We start from the raw sequence: 20588 nt of genomic DNA on the forward strand, positions 1-20588 counted from the left end.
GTTGCCAAATTGTTGCCAAATTGTTGCCAAATTGTTGCCAAATTGTTGCCAAATTGTTGCCAAATTGTTGCCAAATTGTTGCCAAATTGTTGCCACAGATGAGCCAACCACACACCAAGGAAATGAAAACTAACAGCGAGATGGTCATAAATACAAAGTTTATGTGGAATTTCAGTAAAAATACCCAGAGTATAAATCTGCAACACTTCCACGTGACAGACAATCCCACGACATTTGCAGGAAGCAATCCCACATCACACAGCCCACCCAGGGGGCAGCAGATACAGAGCATTCCAAGACTCACAAGTTTCACCCAGACCTCAAGGACGAGAGGTTTGGAAGGCTGGATGGATTTCCAACCCGCTGGAATTTTTGACTGACTTGCTGTTAAGGATTCCCGTTCGGATCCATCAGGGACTGGTTGCCAGCTGCACGCAGCACAATTGACATTTAAATTGGTTCTCAACCACCCCAAAGTAATTTTCTGACACACATTTTGGAGGCCCTGCAGCCCTGTCCTTAATCCAAACACTCTGAACAGTCAGTGGCAGCAGCAGCTCCTCCAAGGCCATTTTGTCTACACTGAGGTTGCAAGAACAAGCTCCAATTTTTAAGATTAATCATAACAGAACACTCAGATTGCACAAAAGGTCGATCCTGACTTTTTGGAAACACACCAAGTTTAACACAATTGTAAACAGCCTAATTAGTACTACTGGCATGATTCAATTAAAATGTGTTTTAGCGGGAAGAAAACTGATCCTGGAAAGTATGTGAACATGACACCTTTACTGCACAGCTCGTAGTTTTTCTGTTGAACACAAATTTAGCCTTTGCAGTTCTTCCTACTTGCTGTTTGCCAGATAAACTTTGGTCACAGCTGGGTATGTCCAGTGTCACGCTCCAATAAATCTCCTACAAACGTACAGCTAAGTTGGAGGGATCAATGGCTGCACAGCATCTCTTTTTCTCAAGCCTAATTACAATTTAGTGATCTTTGTAATGAGATACACCAATACATGTCAAACCCCATTAATATTCCCTACTTTATTGATGAAAACACAGGAGCAATGACACCCCTACTATGTTCAGGAACCCTGAGAAGCCTGGCATAGCTCATTTCCAGATTCCCAAGACAGATCTAAACTGTGGTCACTTGCTGCCTGCTTCCTTAATCCCTGCTTAGTGATCCCACAGGAAAATACTCGATCTCTTCAGTTTAAACAACCCAAACTCAACGGTGCCAGGCAACAACAGAGGAAATGTCAGCAGAGACTCCGCTCACCACACAGAGGAGCTTCTGATCTTCCTCAGAGCATCCCACAACCCCTGTGCCTTGTAGGACAAAGTGCCACTTGTGGGTTTGTTTGCCTTTGCAATCCAAAGACAGGTAGTGAAACCCAGCTCCTGTGAGAACTCCTTGTTGTCTAAACATCCAAACACCTCGAGCTGAACACTGAGAAGAGCTACCCCTGACTTTTTCATCCTTCAATTCCCAACAGCGTTCAAGAAAGCCACGTGAGGTGTAGGGATGTGCTGTACCTTTTAAAGTCAAAACCTCTTCAAACAGCTGGAGAGAACATCAGGTGACTGGCACCATGAGAATACAAAAGTGAAGCAAAATCCAATCAGAATTCCACATGGACACGCTCCCTCCTGTGCCCTGAGAACCACAAGACTGCCCTGAGAACCACAAGACCCTCGGGGGTACAGAACATCCTCTCTGGGGACAGGCAAAGGCACCACCGCCCTCAACCTGCACTGGATCCAGTCCCAGAGATTTTTCAGTGCCCAGTAGGTTTGGACCCACAATTTAGGGAATATGTCTATTCTGACATGAGCTTATGCAAGTTCCTGTACCTGAAAACACACACCCCAGCTCCTGCTCGTGTCATGAAACATGGTCACACTCCTGGGTTTCTTTCAGACTTCCCAGAGCTCCTGATGCACAGATAACAGAAAAAAGAAACATAAGGGAAACAATTCTGTTCTCTCAACTTTGAAGTGCACGGTTTTCAAGCTACAGTGGCCACAGAGGAGGTTTTTTTGATTTTTGGCTATAAAAGTTTAGCTTTTCAACAGCTGCTGTGTGAGTTTCCACAACGGCTCATTCCACGGGGCACACCCCACACAGACTCTTGTCATTATAGTGCAATGGATGTTATAAACCATCACATGAGACAGGACATAGACAGGAAAAGCTAAGCTTTCTTAGTAAATACGTTCTTTATGAGCATTTAAAAAAAAAAAAAACAAAACAAACACAACAACAAAACATTACTTTCAACACAAATTGCCCTTATTAATCTCAGTCTCAAAGGAAACCAGCATTTTGCACTTGCAAGCTTGTCTCTTCTAATGAGAGATGATCTCACCTCTGATCACTCTCCATTCTTGAAGAACAAGGTGAAATGCATGCATGTGAGCAAGGCTTATGCAATATATATATATATTTTAAAAATAGTATCAAGATTAAGACACATCTTACACACATGGTCAAACACCAACAAAACAAACATACAGGACCTCACTGTAGATGTTCCTTCCCAAAAAAACTCATGTATTAACAGTCAAAGGAGTGATACAGTGATTTCTCTAGTGACCCAAGTCTTCTAACCAACCTAATGCTGCCCACCTGACAAGCCATTTTCACTGTACATGTTTCAGCACACACATTTTTATTCTGATATAAGTAGCAAAACTAACAGCTTCTCCTCACCACCCAGCTGTGCCCCCCTCTTTTCCCTGTGACAAAAAGTAGAAAAAGTGATCAAAGGTTAAACCCCTACGTGCCTCTTCAGTTCTGCCAAAAGTACTCCCAGTTGGAAATGGCAGGACTGCACTGCATATGACAAGCTTGGATTGGCAAGAAGTATACAACTCACTGACTGCAAAGTGAGTATTTCTTGCTACAATCTCCTGATGGGAACAAATTGCAAGGAAAAAGGAAAAAAAAAAAAAAAAAAAAAGAGAGAGTCATGCTTTGATGCTTTGGCAAAAATTCCCCCTGAACAAAATAATTTCCTTTAAACCTTTTAAAAAGTTCCAAGACGTTTTCAACATTTAGCTGCCACTCTCTTTCTGCCTGAGGTTTTCAATGACTCCAACTTTTCGGGTCAAAGAACTCGAGCTGTGCCTCTGGATCACCAAAAACTGACACATCTGGGGACGTGCTGTGGGACAACAACATGAACAAAGATGAGTGAGAAAGGTGCTTCAGTTGACGGTGATAAAACCAAACCCATTGTACACAACATTTTTGAGAGAAGACCGGTAAGGTGCCTTCTTTTGGGAGTGTATCCCTTATCTGTGCTCCTGGGGCGTTTGGGAACAATAAACATTCAGAGAAGTCACAGTCCTGCCAAGCTACTGTGGAGTTAAAAGCCCTGATCTTGCTCAGGGAGGGACACACACACACACACACACACACAGAGACATTCCCCAGCTGGTGAACTGAGGCTCACACCCCCTTTTCTCTTTAGAGGACAAGGACCAGATAAGACCCCCTGGTTCTGATTGTCATGGCTAATTGTTACACAGCATCTGTGCTTAGCGAACAAAGGAAGCGAGTCCTAGTTTAAAAAAAAAAAAAAAAAAAAAAAAAAAAAAGACAAGCCTGCTGACAGAGCAGAGGTTTTGGTAAACACAAATGACAAATCAAGTTTAAGCTCCAGCTTCAGACCCTGGTCTGACACTTCTTTGGTCCAGGTGCACAAAATCCCCCACGGAGGACTAGAGTTCCTTCTCGGCCCCCTGACTTTTGCGCTGCCTCACTGAGCTCTCGGTCTCTGACTCAGTCAGAGGTTGTTCACTTAAGTCTTCTGTTTCTTCTTCCCCTGATTCTTTCCCAAGCGCCAAATCCTCCTCGGAGTCCTCAGCACTCGAGTTTGCTGCATCTTCTCCCTCTGAGAGGTCCTTCCCATCCGCAGCCTCTTCCGCTTCGTCCGCGGAAGGCTCCGTAGGCTCCTCCGGCTCCTCCAGCGCCGCGTTCTCCACGTTGTCCTTCGTGACGGTTTCCTCTAAACACAAGAGTTTCAGAGGCTGCAGTGAGACTGGACCCCGGGACAGTGGCCTGTAAAGGTGCTTCACCACCTCTGTGTTCTGAAATACTGAGGGATGTCACTGACTGGGGTTATTATCCCAGCTGGGACTGGAACCGGACGATCTTTAAGGTCCCTTCCAACAAAAAAAAATTCTGTGATTCTATTGAAAACTTTTATTTTTCAATTCATTCAAACAAATCTTCAGTAGTATTTCTCCTCCACTTTCATTTGGGTTTCTAGCCTATTGGGCACAGACAACTTCCACTTTATTCTGCAAACCCAAGACAACCCAATTTTCCCTGACTCCTGGATTATTGGTTCACATGTATTGCCCTCCCTCCTGCAAGTTTACACTCGAATCTACCATCTCTCACCCACTTACCAGGTGTTTCAGCTTTGTATTTTGAGCTGGCTGGGCAGAGGCAGTCTGAAATCAAAACCAGGATCTGTGGAAAGGACAAAAAGGCATTTATTAGCAGTAATTACAGAGGCATTTATTAGCGGTTCCAAAAGTCCCTGCACTCATTCTTTTTAGACAGATACACATAATAAGGCTTTCTAAATTATATTATCTTGCTTAGAGACAAGAGCTAAATAAAAACATGGGAAGAAGTGCTTTCCCAGTGTGTACTAACCAGCATTCTCTGCTTTCTACTCCCCATTTTCTGCCTCCTACTTTCCTAAATTTATTCAGTATTGAAGCTGCTTGCATCTTAAGCAGACAAGTTCAGAACACAGTTGAGGAATTTTATTCCTTGAAAACTTTGAAACAATCTCAGTCAAGTTTTCCTGTATTTTGGAAAGTTATTCCATTCCTACCCCTGCCTCCCCAACATAAAATGTGTGCTTCCACCTTTTGTGCTTGTTATTCAAAGAGCCCAGTGCAGTTTAACCTAAACACAAGGAAGACATTTGTGTCTCCTTGTCACATGCTAAGAATAGTGTAAGGAAAAAGAGAGAGCTGACACCATGTTCAAGAAATACATTTCAATCACTGACAAGCTTTTTGGAAAGAGCTGAGAGATTAACTGTACATTTTTTCAGCTTTTGCAGTTTGGTTGGTTTTTTTTTTTAAGTGAAGAAAGAAGAAGGAAAGTTTCTTTTAAATCATCATATTCATTTGCAACCAGTTACACTGACTTGATTTGCACTCCTTTGGTGAAAATCCACCATCTAGAAAAATGCAGTTGTTGAAAACACATAATGAAAGACATTTGCTTGTACACAACAATTCTGTCCATATATTATGTATGGGTTTGCCTAACTTCAAATTTCAACCGCTTTGAAATCACTTCCCAATACTACTGAGAACGAGACTCAAATTTTTTCTTTATTTCACTAATATTTGGGCTGAAGGGCAGAGATCCAAGTTCCAAAAACAACCTTTACACTTCCTACAAGGAATAGTGACTTAGCAGCAGGTCAAACCAGTGATCAGCAGAACTGTTTAAAAAGCCTTGGCAGTTGCAAAACACTTGTGGACCAAACAACTGTTCTGAAAGAACTTGTATTCCCATCTATATCTCCTTTTTTTAGCTCAGTTTCTTATTTGCTGTTGATATTTGAGAGGTCACAGAGCCACATCATCCAAATATTCTGTGAGGAAACAATCCCAGCTCCACAGGTAAAGCAGCTTGGAATTGTTTTCACTGATGAAACAACCCAGGACTCATGTTCTGGTCCTTCACATTCCCACAGAGAGTCAACAGGCTTGCTTGGATCATCTTCCTGATGTTTTGGAGAGGGATATTTGAATGCATGAATAACAAGTGAGGTCAGATTTGACTGTCACTAATGAGGACTCAACCCAAAAGATCACAGGGGAGAGAGAAGTGAGATTTTGTTAAAACCAAGCTGCAATCAAGACCCAACCTTTACCACAAGCAGGGGAGTGAATGTGCAGTATGGAATAGCTCAGAATTTTAACAGAATAGATCAGACTACTCCAGCTGGGAGGGACCTACACAGCCCTCTAGTCCAAGGTGACCATGTTAAAGCACATTATCATGGGCATTGTCCACAAGAATGGAACACTGACAGGCCTGGGGCATCACCCACCTCTCTAGGAAGCCTCTTCCACTGTCTGACCAACCCCTGGGTGAAGAAACGCTTCCTAATGGCCAGTTTAAACCTCCCCAGCACAGCTTTGAACCCCTCTCACACATTCTACCACTGGACACCAGGGAATGGATATTAGTATTTAATAGTATATTATTAAAGCAAAGTTTTTTAGTATGAGGGAAGTTGGGTTTATTTTTTTCCACGAGTTAATACAAAGCAAAAGTTGTAGGTAAATGAGAAAAAAAAGTCATCTGCTTTCTTACCAAACCCAGGAAGAGGCCAATCAGTAAAGTGGCCAAGATGAAGATTGCATAAGAAACCCAAACATGAATTCCAAGAGTGCCGGTGAGGTAGTTATGGATTTGCTGGAAACGAGAAAGAGATAATTAATAACTTTATAGCTAAAAGCAGTTATGATTTCTACTGCCCACACCATTGCATAAATTGCTCTCTGATTAAGCCCTTTCATTTAATAGTATTTATACAAAAGTCTTTCCTTTCTGACACCGTTAGATCGTGTTTTTCTTTACTGAGCTGTTCACATTAAAAGGCTTTTTAGGCAGAGGATGCACAATTCCTTCTTCCTGAGACACTCATCATTAGAGATGCCATAATAATCTTACTGGGGATGAATTTCTGAGGGAGCCTCAGAGCACACAGGGAAGTGTCCCAACATCCTTCACCCTTATATGGCAACTCTCCATTAACTGAAATTAAGCCATTTATTTCACTTAAGCTGTTTAGCTCCTAAAAGGACCCACCCATTCTAAGCAGACACTGAATAAGTGATTTCACTTATAAACTCGGAGATAATAATCCAAATACAGTATTAATATTGCTTTGCAACTGCAAACCTACAAATTCAATTCAGTGAATGAAGCAGCCCAATGACTCAGGGGGTCTGGGAGGAAGTCAATTATAACATTAGATCTTTCCAAACAAACCACAATCAACACTCACAAGAGCCCAGATACTGAAATTCCAGAGTACTTTTAAGTGTTAGAACAGCTTCCAGTATTTATTAAAGCACAGCAAGAAGAGTGAGGAAATGTACAGCTGAAATATTCATCCAAGGGGAAAGCTAATTAGAGAAGGTTCCTTCCCAGTTAATCTTTCAGGAAGGAAACTATGGAGATACAACATCATTACACAACAACCACGGAAGAGAAACACCACAAGGCTATAAAAAGTTAATAATATCCAGAGAGAATCAAAGAGAGTTTGCACAGGAAACCAACAACTCCAAGTTCTGTTGGATTCCGGGTTAGTTTGATGCTGACTGGAAGTGATACAAACTATATTCAAACTCTCTACTGTATTTATTTTTTGCAGCATGTTACAATATTAAGATATTTTGCTACAGTCAAATACAGTCTCAATCTCGGCTACACTTGAAGATTTTTAAGTGGATGTTCCCTGCACAGAACGGGAAAGGTCTGAAAATTCTCATTATTTGCATGCACAGGAAAAGCTTTGATAGCTCCCAAATGAAAGCATCTCGAAATATTTAAGTAAAATATCTTACATGTTAAATGTTTTACAGTGTACACTAAGCATTTCTCCCTTACTTTTGATAATCAATCATCCAAATTTGTGTCCCTATGCAAATGCTGTTGGCAGTTTGAAATCCCAAAAAAAAATAAACCCTTTACCCTCCCTTCTCCTGTACAAACACGGTGCAAGCAAACTGCAGAAGAACACGATTTAAACTCTGAAAATGAACCTGGAGGTAATCTTGAGGAATAGTATTAAGTGACATAATCTGGTAAATCCTAAATGCATTCCTGGTATTTACAACCATTTTTGCAGCAGCTCTCAAAAAAAAAAAAACAAAACTACTTTATCCCCTTAGAGCTTTGATAGAGCTTTGTAACTACACCAAGATAATAAGAAAAGGAAGTGTTTTTATTATTGATTATAATCTTTGCAGTCAAACTGCCATTTTTTGCACAGATTATTAGCACTTTAAATTTTATAGTGCAAAGATACTACAAACCCTATATATATTTATATGTACACGCACTGCATGTAAGGCAAATTCAGTCTGATAAAAGGATAATAAAAATTTCAGTTAGGTTTTGACCACTGGGATTATTCTAATGATAAAAAGGGGGTGTAGGAAACCCCACCACACAGTCACTTACCCTGATCCACCCCGAGAAGTGGAACAGCCCTGCCATTCCGTGCATCCTAGAAAAGAAGGAAATGGAAGGAACAGCTTCTGAGATGGGGGAGCTGGGATACACAGCAAACTGCACAGAAACCAGGATAAGATTCCATAGACTTCCCATGCCCTTCAGGTCCCAGCAATTATCAGGAGGAGGCCACTGCAAACCCATTTGAGACCCTGAAATCCTAAACCAGCCCCTTGAAAGAGGACTGTTGATTATACTAAGGAAGAGCAGATTCACAGCACAACCCTGTACAGCTTTAACCCCCTTTTCCCCAACTCCCAGCAGCCCCGTAGCTCCTCTCCCCATTACTAAATATCCCACAGCTCTTCTTCCTTCTCAGATGAAAAAAATAAGGACCCTCTGTGGATCTCTGAGGTGAATTTACACATAATAGATTCAGCCAGGATGAAATGCAGGCCACTCACATCTCAGGTTCATCCTTTGTGTCATGGAAACACTCTATTTGGTATTTCAAAGCAAATCCACCCCGAAAACAAATTTTGATACACTGTGTAAGCACTACACTGCTTCCCATTCCACAGGAGGACAAAAGGCTCTCTTGTAAAGACACAAATAAAAAATCCTTAAAGCTAAAGGCTGCCTGGCCCAGTAGCCAGGAGTCATGAAGGAATAATCTACATAAACACGCTCTTGATTCCAGCACTCAGCAGATATTGGAAGTGGCACTTACATAATGCTCAGTGGCTGTATTATTTTTAATCTCTTTTCAAAGATGACAAACAAGCCTTAGCAGGCAGGAACAAAAGGGAATGCAGCAAATAAACTGCTTTTAAAGGTGAGAAACTGGAAAGCAGGCTGTCAATCCAGATTGCTTCTGCAGAGCTACACGCCTAGGGAATAAAGGCCTTTTGTCTGTAAGCTGTCAACATAGGGCCCTTAGTGAATAATGAGCTATAAAACATGGCTGTTGTTAATAAAAACAACGTGTTACATTATGGAAGATGGAGATTTCCATCCTGCCACAGGTTCCACAGCTTCCCATTTCCTCTCTAAAATGTAGCCTTGAAGATCTTCCAGTGTCCGGGAGCCTCGGTACCTGCGGAACACTCCGTCGTTGGCACTGGAAAACAGGAATTCCCATTGACACACACGTCCCCTAAAACGGTATCCACAGCAAAAAAACCCCAAGCAAAACCCCACACACATTGTAGATTTCACTTGCTCAGAAATCTGAGTGGTTTGGAACTGCATTCCATGATGGAAGGTCTCAGTCTTTACCAAAACTTGTTAAATATTCACTTGCACTCCAGCAAATACAAAGCACATGAGGTTAACAACCAAACCCTTTTTTAAATACAACTCAGAATTAGAAGTGTGCATATAGATGTGTATATATATCTGCATGACTCATGACACCCTGACTTAATAAAGGGTTCAGTATTTTAGGGATGACAACACTTTACTGGAGTAGAGCTACAGGAACTGCCTTCTCTGATCCATTTTTTAAAGTACTGGTAACAGGGAAACTTAGTGAAGTCCCTTAAAGTAAGATGAGGATTTTACCATACAAGCAAAGCTCCAGTAGTAACCTAAAACCAGAAGTCAGTACTCCTTCATTCCCCCCTACATCTCAGAGTTACAGCCCAAAACAAGTGACAAGCAGGACACAACAGCTGCAGTTTCCAGCAGGAAACACTTACTGGTAAATTGTAGGAAGTGTCGTGACGAAGAAACGACCACTCAAGCCTAGAAAGGGGGAAAAATAAAAAGCCACAAGCAATTCAGTAAAACTGAAATTTCTCAGCATTCTGACTTATCTATAAATACCTACAGATTTGAACTAGAAAGCAGCAGATGCAGGGCTGTTACCACTGTTTTGTAAATACAGGTTTAACAGTTTGTCTTCAGAAATGCTACAAACAGTAACAGATACTAAATACTGACAAGCTACAGAAAAATGCTGACCTTGGAGAACGTTTACTGCAAGCAAATTTTTCTAATTAATGGGTTTCCCTGATCAATATTTGCAAAGAGCTGAAGTTTGTGACCAGACCAGCTCCAACCCAGAGGAAGAGCCACACAAATGCACATCGTGTTCCAGGATGTTTCCAGGTTCTTATTCTTCCTTCCCACACATCATTCCTCTCCAGGTAACTACAAAGATGGAGAAAATAGCCTGGGACATCTCAGCATTCTGTTTGGTAAAATATTGCCAGTTTAAGCCATGACAATCCCTTTTGGAGCATCAGCCATGAGACAGCAGAAAGGACAAAAAAAACCCCAAATAAACCAAAAAAAGAACCTCCAGAGGTGATGAACCCCTAGATGTGCAGTCCAACTCCATTAGGAAAGGCTGAATTCCTCAAGCCAGCGACTGCCATTCATCTAAAGCACCAATGTAAAGAGTACAGTTATTTAACTTGGCCTTTTGTAAAATTCTGTGAAAATCTTTGGGGAAACTAAGTCCCTATTCAGCTTTCAATAATGCAAACAGCTTTAGGCACCAGGATTAGCCACGGGAAAGTATTGGAGCAAGAGAGTTTCTGCCTTTAAAGACAAAGATGAGCCATACTGCAACAAGACAGGTATATTTAAAAGGAGTTTCAGTGGTAATGTTTTTTCTAGTTTGAATTCCTCCATGGAATAGGCAAAAAAGTGTTGTGGCTCCTTTTGTTGTTTGGGGGCTTTTCACAGATGTTTAAAGCATCTTTAAAGCTCCAGAAAGGAAACTTTCTTTGCTTCAACTTTTCAGCTCTCTGCCTTTACTGCTGTGAGATGCAAGGTGGTGGCAAACTTTACAAACCAGTTAAAAGCTGTGCCAGCACAGGAGATGCAAAGTAAACAAAGCCCCAAGTGTAACACCGGAATTAATAAAGCACAAAGCACAGCTGCACAAGGAAAACTAGGTGGAGAGCCATAAAGAACATAATGAGCTTAAGAACAGAGAAAGTCATGGGCACACTGAAGAGACTCCCTGAAGTTCTTACAAACACTGGGCAGGCAAAGAGGAAACAAAACAGCTGCCTTAAACCTCTTAGCAGTAGCCAGTCTTAGAGCAAAGATGGTCTCAGGGGAATAATAAAATCTAAAAGTTTAAAATCCGTTGCCAAAATGCATTGAAGCATCCCCAAAACTTTAGCTGGAGGTTTGCTGGTTATCTAAGGCACCTCCAGCAAAAGCAGATGTGAGTCAGCTACAAAATTTAAGCACAGTAAGTTTTGGTGTGTGTTTAACACGAAGTTAAAGTGGCTACTAGTTTAACTTGAAATACAGTTAAGCAAATCAAAACCTGACATCCATTATGAAATCAACAGCTAATCAAGAACAAAGAAACCTTCAGTATTTGCACTCAAACACCCCCTAAAATACACAGAGATCTAAAAACACAGCTGCTTTCATCCAACAGCTACTCCAAGAAGGTCCAGAAGACTCGAGAAGTCTCGTTTTAATTCACAGGTGAACGTTGCAGCTGGGAGCTTAAAAAAGGCCCCACAAACACACAGAACCTGGGGATCCAGAAGCATCTCCAGGACTTGCCTTTTACATCCTGAGTGTTTCAATAGAGGAGATGAGGCAAGAGGAGGCACTTTGAGGCCGGAACACGCAGTGACTGAAATGTGCTGGAAGGCCATTAAGGCTCTGGAGGGTTTATTCTTCAGGCATCTGCTGCAATTAAGCCCCATGAACGGCCACTTTTCTCCTGCAGGTTTTGGCAGGGCAATTTTCTGCAGCTCTGCACTCATCTCGTGGGTTCCCCCCAGCTTAACACGTTTTGGCTACTTTCAGTGTGATGGAGGGGTTGCATAATCAACACTAATTAAGGTACCATTGTGCAGGCAGGAACAGGAGACCGAGCACTTCAACACACCAACTGAAAGGATGGAGCACAGCCCGTGGTAAGAACACCTCAGGAACTTTGGAAAGCTTCCAAAGGAACTCAGGTACCTTCAGAATTACATCAGCACCAGGGGTCAGGTAAGGGAATAAATGTTTGTTTTCCAGTCTGAGTATGAAGTATCTGATCCCTGCCATTCAATTTTTTTACCTTTGAAGTCCCAAGTATTTTATTTTTACAGCCTCCTATCCGAAAGTGCATTTTGAAATTACAGCCATATCCCAGTGCCACAGTCAAGATGGAAATCTTTTCATTGGAACATTACATAAGCCAAAGAATCCCTGTCTAATTGGGAGAACATAACTGGATAGGATTATAATGAATGCCCATTTGCAGGCTTACTCCAGGGTAACCATTGCTTTGTTAAAGTGAGAAGTTGGCTTTAAATTTACATCTATTTACAAAAATGTAATATTTAGATTAATCTGTTTATTAAGCTATTAATGATTACCATATGCAGCTTTTTGGCCTAAGAGTTTCTGCATATTTGTGAACTTTTAACAAAACATGAACCCATAAAAGCTGATTTTAAGACCAGAGTTTCAGTAATTTCCCTGCTGTTATTTGATAAAGCAACTTGTTCAGCATGTTTTCAACTAATAAAATGAACACATTTTACAAAAAAAAAAAAGAAAAAAAAATTCAGTAAAGCTCAGCCTTTTTATTCTAGTAACATCTCTCTGATACTGCTGACAAAATCCTTTATCCCCTCAAAGCCAAGACAAGCGTGAAGCATTCCCAAGGGATGCAGAGGTTTAAACAATATTAGCACTGCTTGTACAAACACTCATCCAAACCTCTGAAGGGAGTCACTAAAAGAGTAAATTAGATTGCAGTCCTGCTTCTGTGGACAGCCAGAAAACCCCTTCCATAAACACATTTGCATATGTGCATCACCAGCAGAAAACAACAACAGAAATAACAAATAACTGCAATTTAAAGCACTACCACAATTAAATAAGACAATAAAGCAGCACCATCACAGAAACAGTTAAGGACTTTAATTAAGGCAGTGCTACCACATCCTGGGACTCTCCAGTTACAGAGGTGGAATCTTCTGCAGACACTTTGGAGGAGGCAGGAATGAGACAGGCAACAGCTTTCAGGGAAGTGGATTAAAATAGAGAATAAGCCTCTTCTATTAAGTATTAAGCCAGATCACTCCCCCAATTCTTTAATCCTTCAAATGGAGTTTATAAACTTCCCAGATAGGAACTACACGGAGAAATAAAAAGGTGCATGAGGTTATTTCGGTTTTAACAGCTAAATAAGTACTAAGTGGTGCTTATATTGAATAATTCTCGTTATTAAAACAGTCTGTTTCATGCTATACCTGGTTCCTGAGTGACATCCACCTTCCCAACAGTGATGCCGAGACGTTCACTCTCCTTGGCAAAGCTCTCCCAAGTGGATTCAATCTGCTGACAAGCTGGACACCAGGGAGCATAACTGAAGGGGAGAAACAGGTTAAATACTTTAATATTCTTACACTTAAAGACACTCAAATTGACTCATCCTACAGAGAAGACACAAACATATCAATCACAAAGGAAAAAAACCCAGTTTTTCTTGATCAAGTCTGCTGAACAAGACAATCAGGTAGTTTTTTATCAATCCCTACATTCCTCCTCCTGTTATTAAAACAAAAGCAAATCTCCAAAGGTTGGAGAAATTCATATCCAAACTCCTCAGCACTTGTGATGGATTCTATTTACATAGGAAATAAATCCATTTCCATGGCAGAGCTCTGAATTATTGATGCCGGGCTGTGCTCTGCAGCGGATCCTTCATCCATCATCACAACGTTTTGTATTGATTTCCCACACCTCAGAACTTCTAGAAATTACATTTTCCTCAGCCCACTACTCCATACAGCAGAACACATCCTTTCTGATAGCACCCATTAGAGATTTAAACAGAGTGCACACCAAACTCCCACTGCTCAGACTTATTGTCTTGCTCGGGTCTTGTTTTCTCCCTGGATAATTTCAGAGAAAGAACGTTTCAAAAGATGAATTTCTGGTCGTTTCTCACAGAGGAGGTCGAGTCAAATTTACTCTGAGCGCTTCGTGGGAGCTTTGAAACTTGAGTATTTAGAAATAGGAACTCTCGTCGCTTGGGAGTTAAAATGACACCATTTAAAAATACTTGTTGTATTTAACTGTACTAGGAATTTTTAACTGTGAAAGCCACTGTCTTGTTGGTTGGTTTTTTTTTGAGTCACCATCATCCTGCATGAAAGCATCTGAAAAAAAGGACATCAATCTTATCCTGCCAGAAGACAGCTCCTCGATACATTTCAAAAAGCTGCTGGAAACAAGCCTCACATGCAGCACTGTTTCCATTGTGCTGCTGGCCCACAGAGGGCTTTCAATAATAGTCTGACAGGTACTGTACTTCCCAAACAGCACTATTTCATTAGAGCAGCTTGACTGATAAGTAAGAACCACATACATCCATCAGATAACGCTGCTGGTGTTGCTCTAACACGAAAGACAGAAGTTGGACTGTTTTCCAAATGTGTCAAATTCATGCCATGAGATTTTCACAATTGATACACCTGTTTAGTCTGATCTTGAAATAGAAATAGGGGCCCTGTCGAAGTTTATATTTACATTTGACATTCACGAGCAGTTCTGAATGAAATTAGGTGGAATATTCAACACACATGGCTAACGTTCTTATCATTATAAATATTTTCTTTAGTTCAAAGCAGCATTGAAATCCGCCCATGTCACGGTTTGGCAGTGACACAACACAACAATGAACTTGCCCAAGAGCACTAATTGTTGACTACCTGGTTTTTATTACCGATACTGGACATGGGATGGCAATAGTTCCATCCCATGCTACAGGATCCAGCCACTCCAGCACCACCAGGATGAAAATATTTGCTTTACATTCCTGAAATTACACATCCAGCTCTTGCCAGCCAGGAAACACACTCTGTCCACACGACTACAAGACAGAACTCGCATGAGAAATCAGATTTCTGCAAGTTAGCACTGCTGTTTACTTCAGCATCCTCTCTTTTCTGAAGCTATAATTCCTGCATTTGTCATGCAGCACCTGAAGCACCAAGGAATTAAGGAGTGCTTCCTGGAAATAACAAAAAAAATTATATTAACAAAGCTTTATCGTGTCTCAGTCTTAAAATATCTTCCCTTACACTTTCTCTTTCAGGAAGGTACTGGAGAGCAAAATACTTGATGCTTAGATCATCTTCATCAAAACTTCCAAAAGCTTTCTTTCTGCACCCTGAAGAACTGAGGCTTTAAGGAACTACTTGACTTCACCGTGGGCTTCTAATGAATCCTTCAGGACTGTGGTTGATTGATATTTCCACAGAAGTCACAGTACAACTGCCGTTCTTATATTCCCCAGAAAAAAAAAATAAATAAAAAAACCTGTAGGAGCAGGAAACAACACCACCAAATTTAGGGCTGTTCCCCCTCCTGCTCCTTCCTTTGCACAAGGGGCAGTTCCAACTGCTACCTTGTTTGCAGTGCTCCCTGTGCCTTACAAGAAAGCAGGCCAATTTAAAAAAAAAAAATCTAAGTCCACCAGAATTTAAATCAAGACTTGGGTGCTCAGTTAAGGAAAGTTTTCAGTAGCCTGTTACACCTTAAAAAGCAATTTGCTGTGCTTCACCATCTAACAATCAGATGGAAAACACCACATAGCTACAAATCACATGTGTCCAAACTATTCACTGCAGGCAGGTTTCACATATTTCCCAACACACAGCTCCTACCTGGCACAAAGTTTTACAGCTGAAATATTCCCCTAGGCTGTCAGCCCTCCATAAAAAGAGGCAGCTGACATCTATCACTGCAACAACAACTGGCCTCAGGGGGTTAAAATCACTATTTCCAGGTAGCCAGAAGTTTTCTGATTCCTACTCCAACCCATTACAGCACCTGAAGCTTTTTGCAGAGGGCACAGAGAAAAGCAACACACAAAAGCCAAATTTGAGGCTCTTAGACACACTTTGCTTTTGACTTCTATTTATCTCTGATTCAAAGCATAAAAGCTTTGGCTTTCACATACCAGCAACTTCACTGAGGCAATACAAACAAAAAAAAAAATCCCCACCATAAGTTAAAACCAGTTTGAGCAAAGTGCCATTCAGAGATCAGTAATCACAGTGATTTTACTGAGATGTCCTGATACAGTTCCCAGTTCTGAGCCATTTATGTCTGTTCTTGTTCTGTTCACCAATTCCCCCATTTTCAAATCAATGTAACAGACTCCTCCTGCCTGCTTTTTCCCCCTCCCATTATTGATAATCTCAGTGAGGAGATGTAACATCAAGAGTACCATTTCTTAAACCAAACTGTTTGATGGAGTTCACCTTGGGAGAACTCTTAAAAATAAAGTAAAAATGTTCAGACAGCATCTAACAGTCTGTTAAAACAGTAGCAGAATTCCATTATTACTTTTATTCTTTTAAGTAGTTTTGCCTTATTTGCTACAGATTTCACAAGCATACAAAAAAAAAAAATCTCTAAATACAGATAAGTCTTGAGGGAGGAGAGGCAGCTTTGTAATTTCAACCAAAGAGAAGCTTCAGAAGATCAACTACATGGTTTTAGTCGACTTTTCAAGTGAGCAGGTGGAAGCCAAAGATACACAAGTTGCTCCCTGTCATTTACTGAGATCTGTATCACAGCAGCACATGCTCTGGAAGACGACAAGAAGGTTCCTGCAACGTGCCAAACCCCTCCAAACCAGGTAGGGGAGACCTCCCAACCCAAAAACAGCTGCTCTGCCAAAGTTAAACTAGTTGTTTTTTGTTTTTTTTTTCCACAAATTGCCCAAGTCCGAGCTCCCTCACAGAGCAAACAAAGGAGGTTTGTTGTTACTTACACTGTTCTCACTATTTTCACCTGGCTAGAATTAAAACAGAAAATTAAGATTTTTTTTTTTTTGACTATTGTCAGCACTTAAAAAAAGGGACCCTCAACAACTTTCCATTCACAAGCTTTTTTTTTTTTTTTAAGAAGGAGAAATTAAAGTATAAAGCAAATCAATCACTAAAAAACTATGTAAAATATTCTAGAGCTTCAGCAGATTAAGTTCCATCACTCTCCATGGTTTTGTGTCCCCTTCTGCAATATTAAGCATCTGCTACAAGGATATTTCTGCTTCATATTTTATCAGTTTTGATAACTTGACTTTCATTCCCCCTGCTTTTTGAGTTTTATTGGGTTGTTTAGTGCTTGGAGTTTTTTTTAAGAAGAGGACAAAGAAAAGCTTGGATACTAACAAGAGACTAAACTCCTAAGTGACAGAAAATTCCCAATCTTATTGAACTTTCAATCTAAGCTACAGCAATCATTAAACAATTTATTAAATCCTTCAGGAGTTTATTTACACAAAGTGTTTCAAGCATTAAACCATCTAAACACCAAAACATTCAGCTACATTTTTAGCCCCCTGCCTTGGAACTGCAGCCAAAAGTGCTGGTGGGAGGACTGAACCCTTGTGATTATCTGGCCTCGGAGGCAGCAGGGCAATTTAAAGCTATATTTAATGATATAGGACAAAGGGAAAATAAAGTATGGACCTATACTATAATAAGCTAGCCTTAGAAACGTGACTATTACACTGATTTTTCACCTGGCTAGAATTAAAATAGAAAATTAAGGCATTCTTTTTCAGGTGCTAAAACAAAAGGGAAGCAAAACATTTAGCACCTGGTGTAGAAACAAGTACCTAAAGTACTGCAGATGTAACAAGAGTGTAAATAGTTTCTTTTGTACTCAGAGATCAAGTTCATTGATTGTGGTTTTGGTAGGGTTTTGTTGTTTGTTTTTTTTTTTTGTCTGATTGTTTTAATTTACTTCAAAAAGAAGAGGATGTTAAATTAAGATAAATCGAGCTTGGAACAAGTTATGTTTACAAACACAAAACAAGCAGAGCAGAAATTAGCTGCCTGCATTCCAAACGGGCACATTAAAGACAAAAAGAAAACTCCCGGCGTTAATGAATTATTATCTTGCTCCTACAGACTGGAGATAAGGAAATAAGGAAACTTTGTTACACAGCTTCATCCCGGCAGCAAATTTGCAGCCCTCCAGTGAGGACCTGCGTGCTCTGATAGTTACAGGAGGCACAAAGTGTTGCAATGTCTTGCACAGACACTTCATCCAGAACGTTTTTATCAATGAACCGCAGCAGCACTTCCAGGGCCTGCAATTTTGCCAGCTCTGAATAACCAAACATTTACAACAAGTCAGCCAAGTACACACACTTCAGCTACAAGGGATGGAGGGGAAAAAATCCTATTTCCACTACAGGTCCCACACACAAGTAATTTCAAACTTAAATTTCTCTAGTTGTGCACGTGGGAACAATAAAAATTGGAATTTCAGAGTAAATTTTCCAGAAAAACTGACATTAAACAGCAGCAGTACCTGCTCCTCACCATGGCAAAAGGCTTCAAGAGCAGGTGACCAAAATAAGTTTGGGGTTTTTTTCATAGAGATCCTATAACAACATTTGCATTAATTAAAATAAGCACTGCTTGGAAAACAACGGGCTTGTAAAGAAACAGGAGGTTCTTCTAACAAACGAGGTTTTAATGAGCATTTTACTGCAGTCCTGCCAACAGACCCACCACACAGCATGGGAGGAATCAATGGACTCTTGGCTGGGATCACCAGCTCTGAACCAGATAAAAACCACCAGGAACCCAAAATCCATCAGCACAAGAACTGCCGCAAGAACAGTGAGAAAAAAAAAAATCAATACTAGATCTCAAACTCCTGATTAGACACGATTGGAAATGTCAAACTCTCCCTAATTCGACAACACCAGCGCTGGGTTTCAATAGTCAATGAAGAAAAAGGTTTTTCCTCGGTAAAAAAAAAAAAAAACAAACCAGAAAGCACTAGAAGTGCACCACAGAAAGAAGCACAGAGAACTGAGGATCATTCACACATCACACACTGCACAGACAATGAAATAAAGTCTAATTTAAGCAATCCAGCAATATGTTCCACACTCTGCCAGCACTAAAGCTGACCCTGCTATTGTCAGTGCCTGTCACTCCAAACCAGAGGGGAATGTTGCAAGTGGAATAAAGACTTGCAAAGGATTTTACCTGCTTGCTATCCCAACCACTTCTGATTTCAGTTAGTTCCTCTTTTTTTTCCTTTCTCAAAAGCATGCACCACTAATTATTGAAATATTTTCTACTAGAAATAAAAACTTGTAGTTGCCATAAATAACCTTTTTCCTCCTTAAAACTCACCAACACACATGTGAATCAGTAACTTCCATACAGCTGCTTCCACAGGAGACTAAGATGTACCGAGTGAAAACATTTCAATTTAAAAAATAGATTTATTTTCTCCAACTTTGAGGTTCTCTCTTTCCCCACCTTTTAGATCACAATAAATGAAAAGGGAAAGAAAGAGACTCAAAAACCAAATCCTTAGCCACCACAGTGGGCACCCCTGGGTCTCTCAGCCAGCTATTTCAGGATTGTTCCCACCTAATCATTGATTAACACCAGGTGTCCAGCAGGATCCTTAACAGTAAAGTCCTAAGGGAAGTGATAGTCCCTCCCCCTAATCAGAGACTAACAAGAGATATTTGGAGATATCTCAAATTCAACAGTAAAGCAAAACTTTAGGCAGCTGAGCAGGTATTTGTGTTGGAGCATGGGTTCAGATGTTCAACCTGTTTCAAACTTCAGCACCTCCACAAAGCAGCACACACACCACAATAAAACCCCATTTCATAGCTGCACAGCCCACAGGCACCATGTGACTTTACTGCCTACTTAAACTACTTTTTTATTCATTGCTGTCTTTAAAAAAACCCCTCAAGCTCCTACCCTTTCTAAATACAAGCAGGTGAGCGAGGCTCCAAGAACAGAACACCACGTGAACTTCAAGAACTGTGTCATGTCTTAAAACTTAAAACTCCAAACAGACAAACCTCTCTTGATGTCACCCGGACTGGGAACAGCAGCACTGGAATGTTAATGAAACCTGATGGATCTCCCTTGAAGGAGAACTCCAGAGCTCAAGGCTTGGAGTGAGGGTGTGCTGGGATATTATGTAACGCTGCTTTGGAAGCCTGCTCCTGCTAAGTATTCCCTATGGAATTCAGCCTTCCTAGAGCTCACACAGAACCCAGCGACAGCCCCCCACCCCGATGGGGAAGCAGGGAGAGGAGTAGCACCTGACACTATTCCTCAGCAGGGAGCTGGGCAGAATGATCCCATTTAACCTTGGGCACTTGGACAAGAACCCGAGGGCCAGCTGCTTCACGGAATCACAGAGTGGTTTGGGCTGGAAAGGGGCCTTGGAGATAATCCAGTTCCAACTCTCTGTCACAGGCAGGGACACCTTACACTAGACCAGGTCGCTCAAAGCCCCATCCAAACCGGCCTTAAACACTTCCAGGGATGGAGCATCCACAACGTCCCTGGGTAACCTC

General features: G+C 41.0%; 1 protein-coding gene across 1 annotated transcript in view; it reads right to left on the minus strand.

Annotated features, from left to right (window-relative positions):
* The window catches only part of TMX4 (thioredoxin related transmembrane protein 4), a 19155-nt gene extending 313 nt beyond the window's left edge, over nt 1-18842 (minus strand). Inside the window, exons 1-8 of the mRNA XM_017821746.1 lie at nt 18757-18842; nt 13468-13583; nt 9940-9985; nt 9231-9359; nt 8249-8294; nt 6368-6469; nt 4426-4489; nt 1543-4019 (exon numbers count right to left, since the gene is read on the minus strand). Of these exons, the coding sequence (XP_017677235.1) occupies nt 3733-4019; nt 4426-4489; nt 6368-6469; nt 8249-8294; nt 9231-9359; nt 9940-9985; nt 13468-13583; nt 18757-18842 (876 nt within the window). The 3' untranslated portion in view covers nt 1543-3732. The remainder of the gene's footprint in view (nt 1-1542; nt 4020-4425; nt 4490-6367; nt 6470-8248; nt 8295-9230; nt 9360-9939; nt 9986-13467; nt 13584-18756) is intronic.
* Between the last annotated feature and the right edge of the window lie 1746 nt (nt 18843-20588).

This window comes from Lepidothrix coronata, unplaced genomic scaffold (genome assembly GCF_001604755.1).
Source record: "Lepidothrix coronata isolate B3197 unplaced genomic scaffold, Lepidothrix_coronata-1.0 Scaffold92, whole genome shotgun sequence".
NCBI lineage: Eukaryota > Metazoa > Chordata > Aves > Passeriformes > Pipridae > Lepidothrix > Lepidothrix coronata.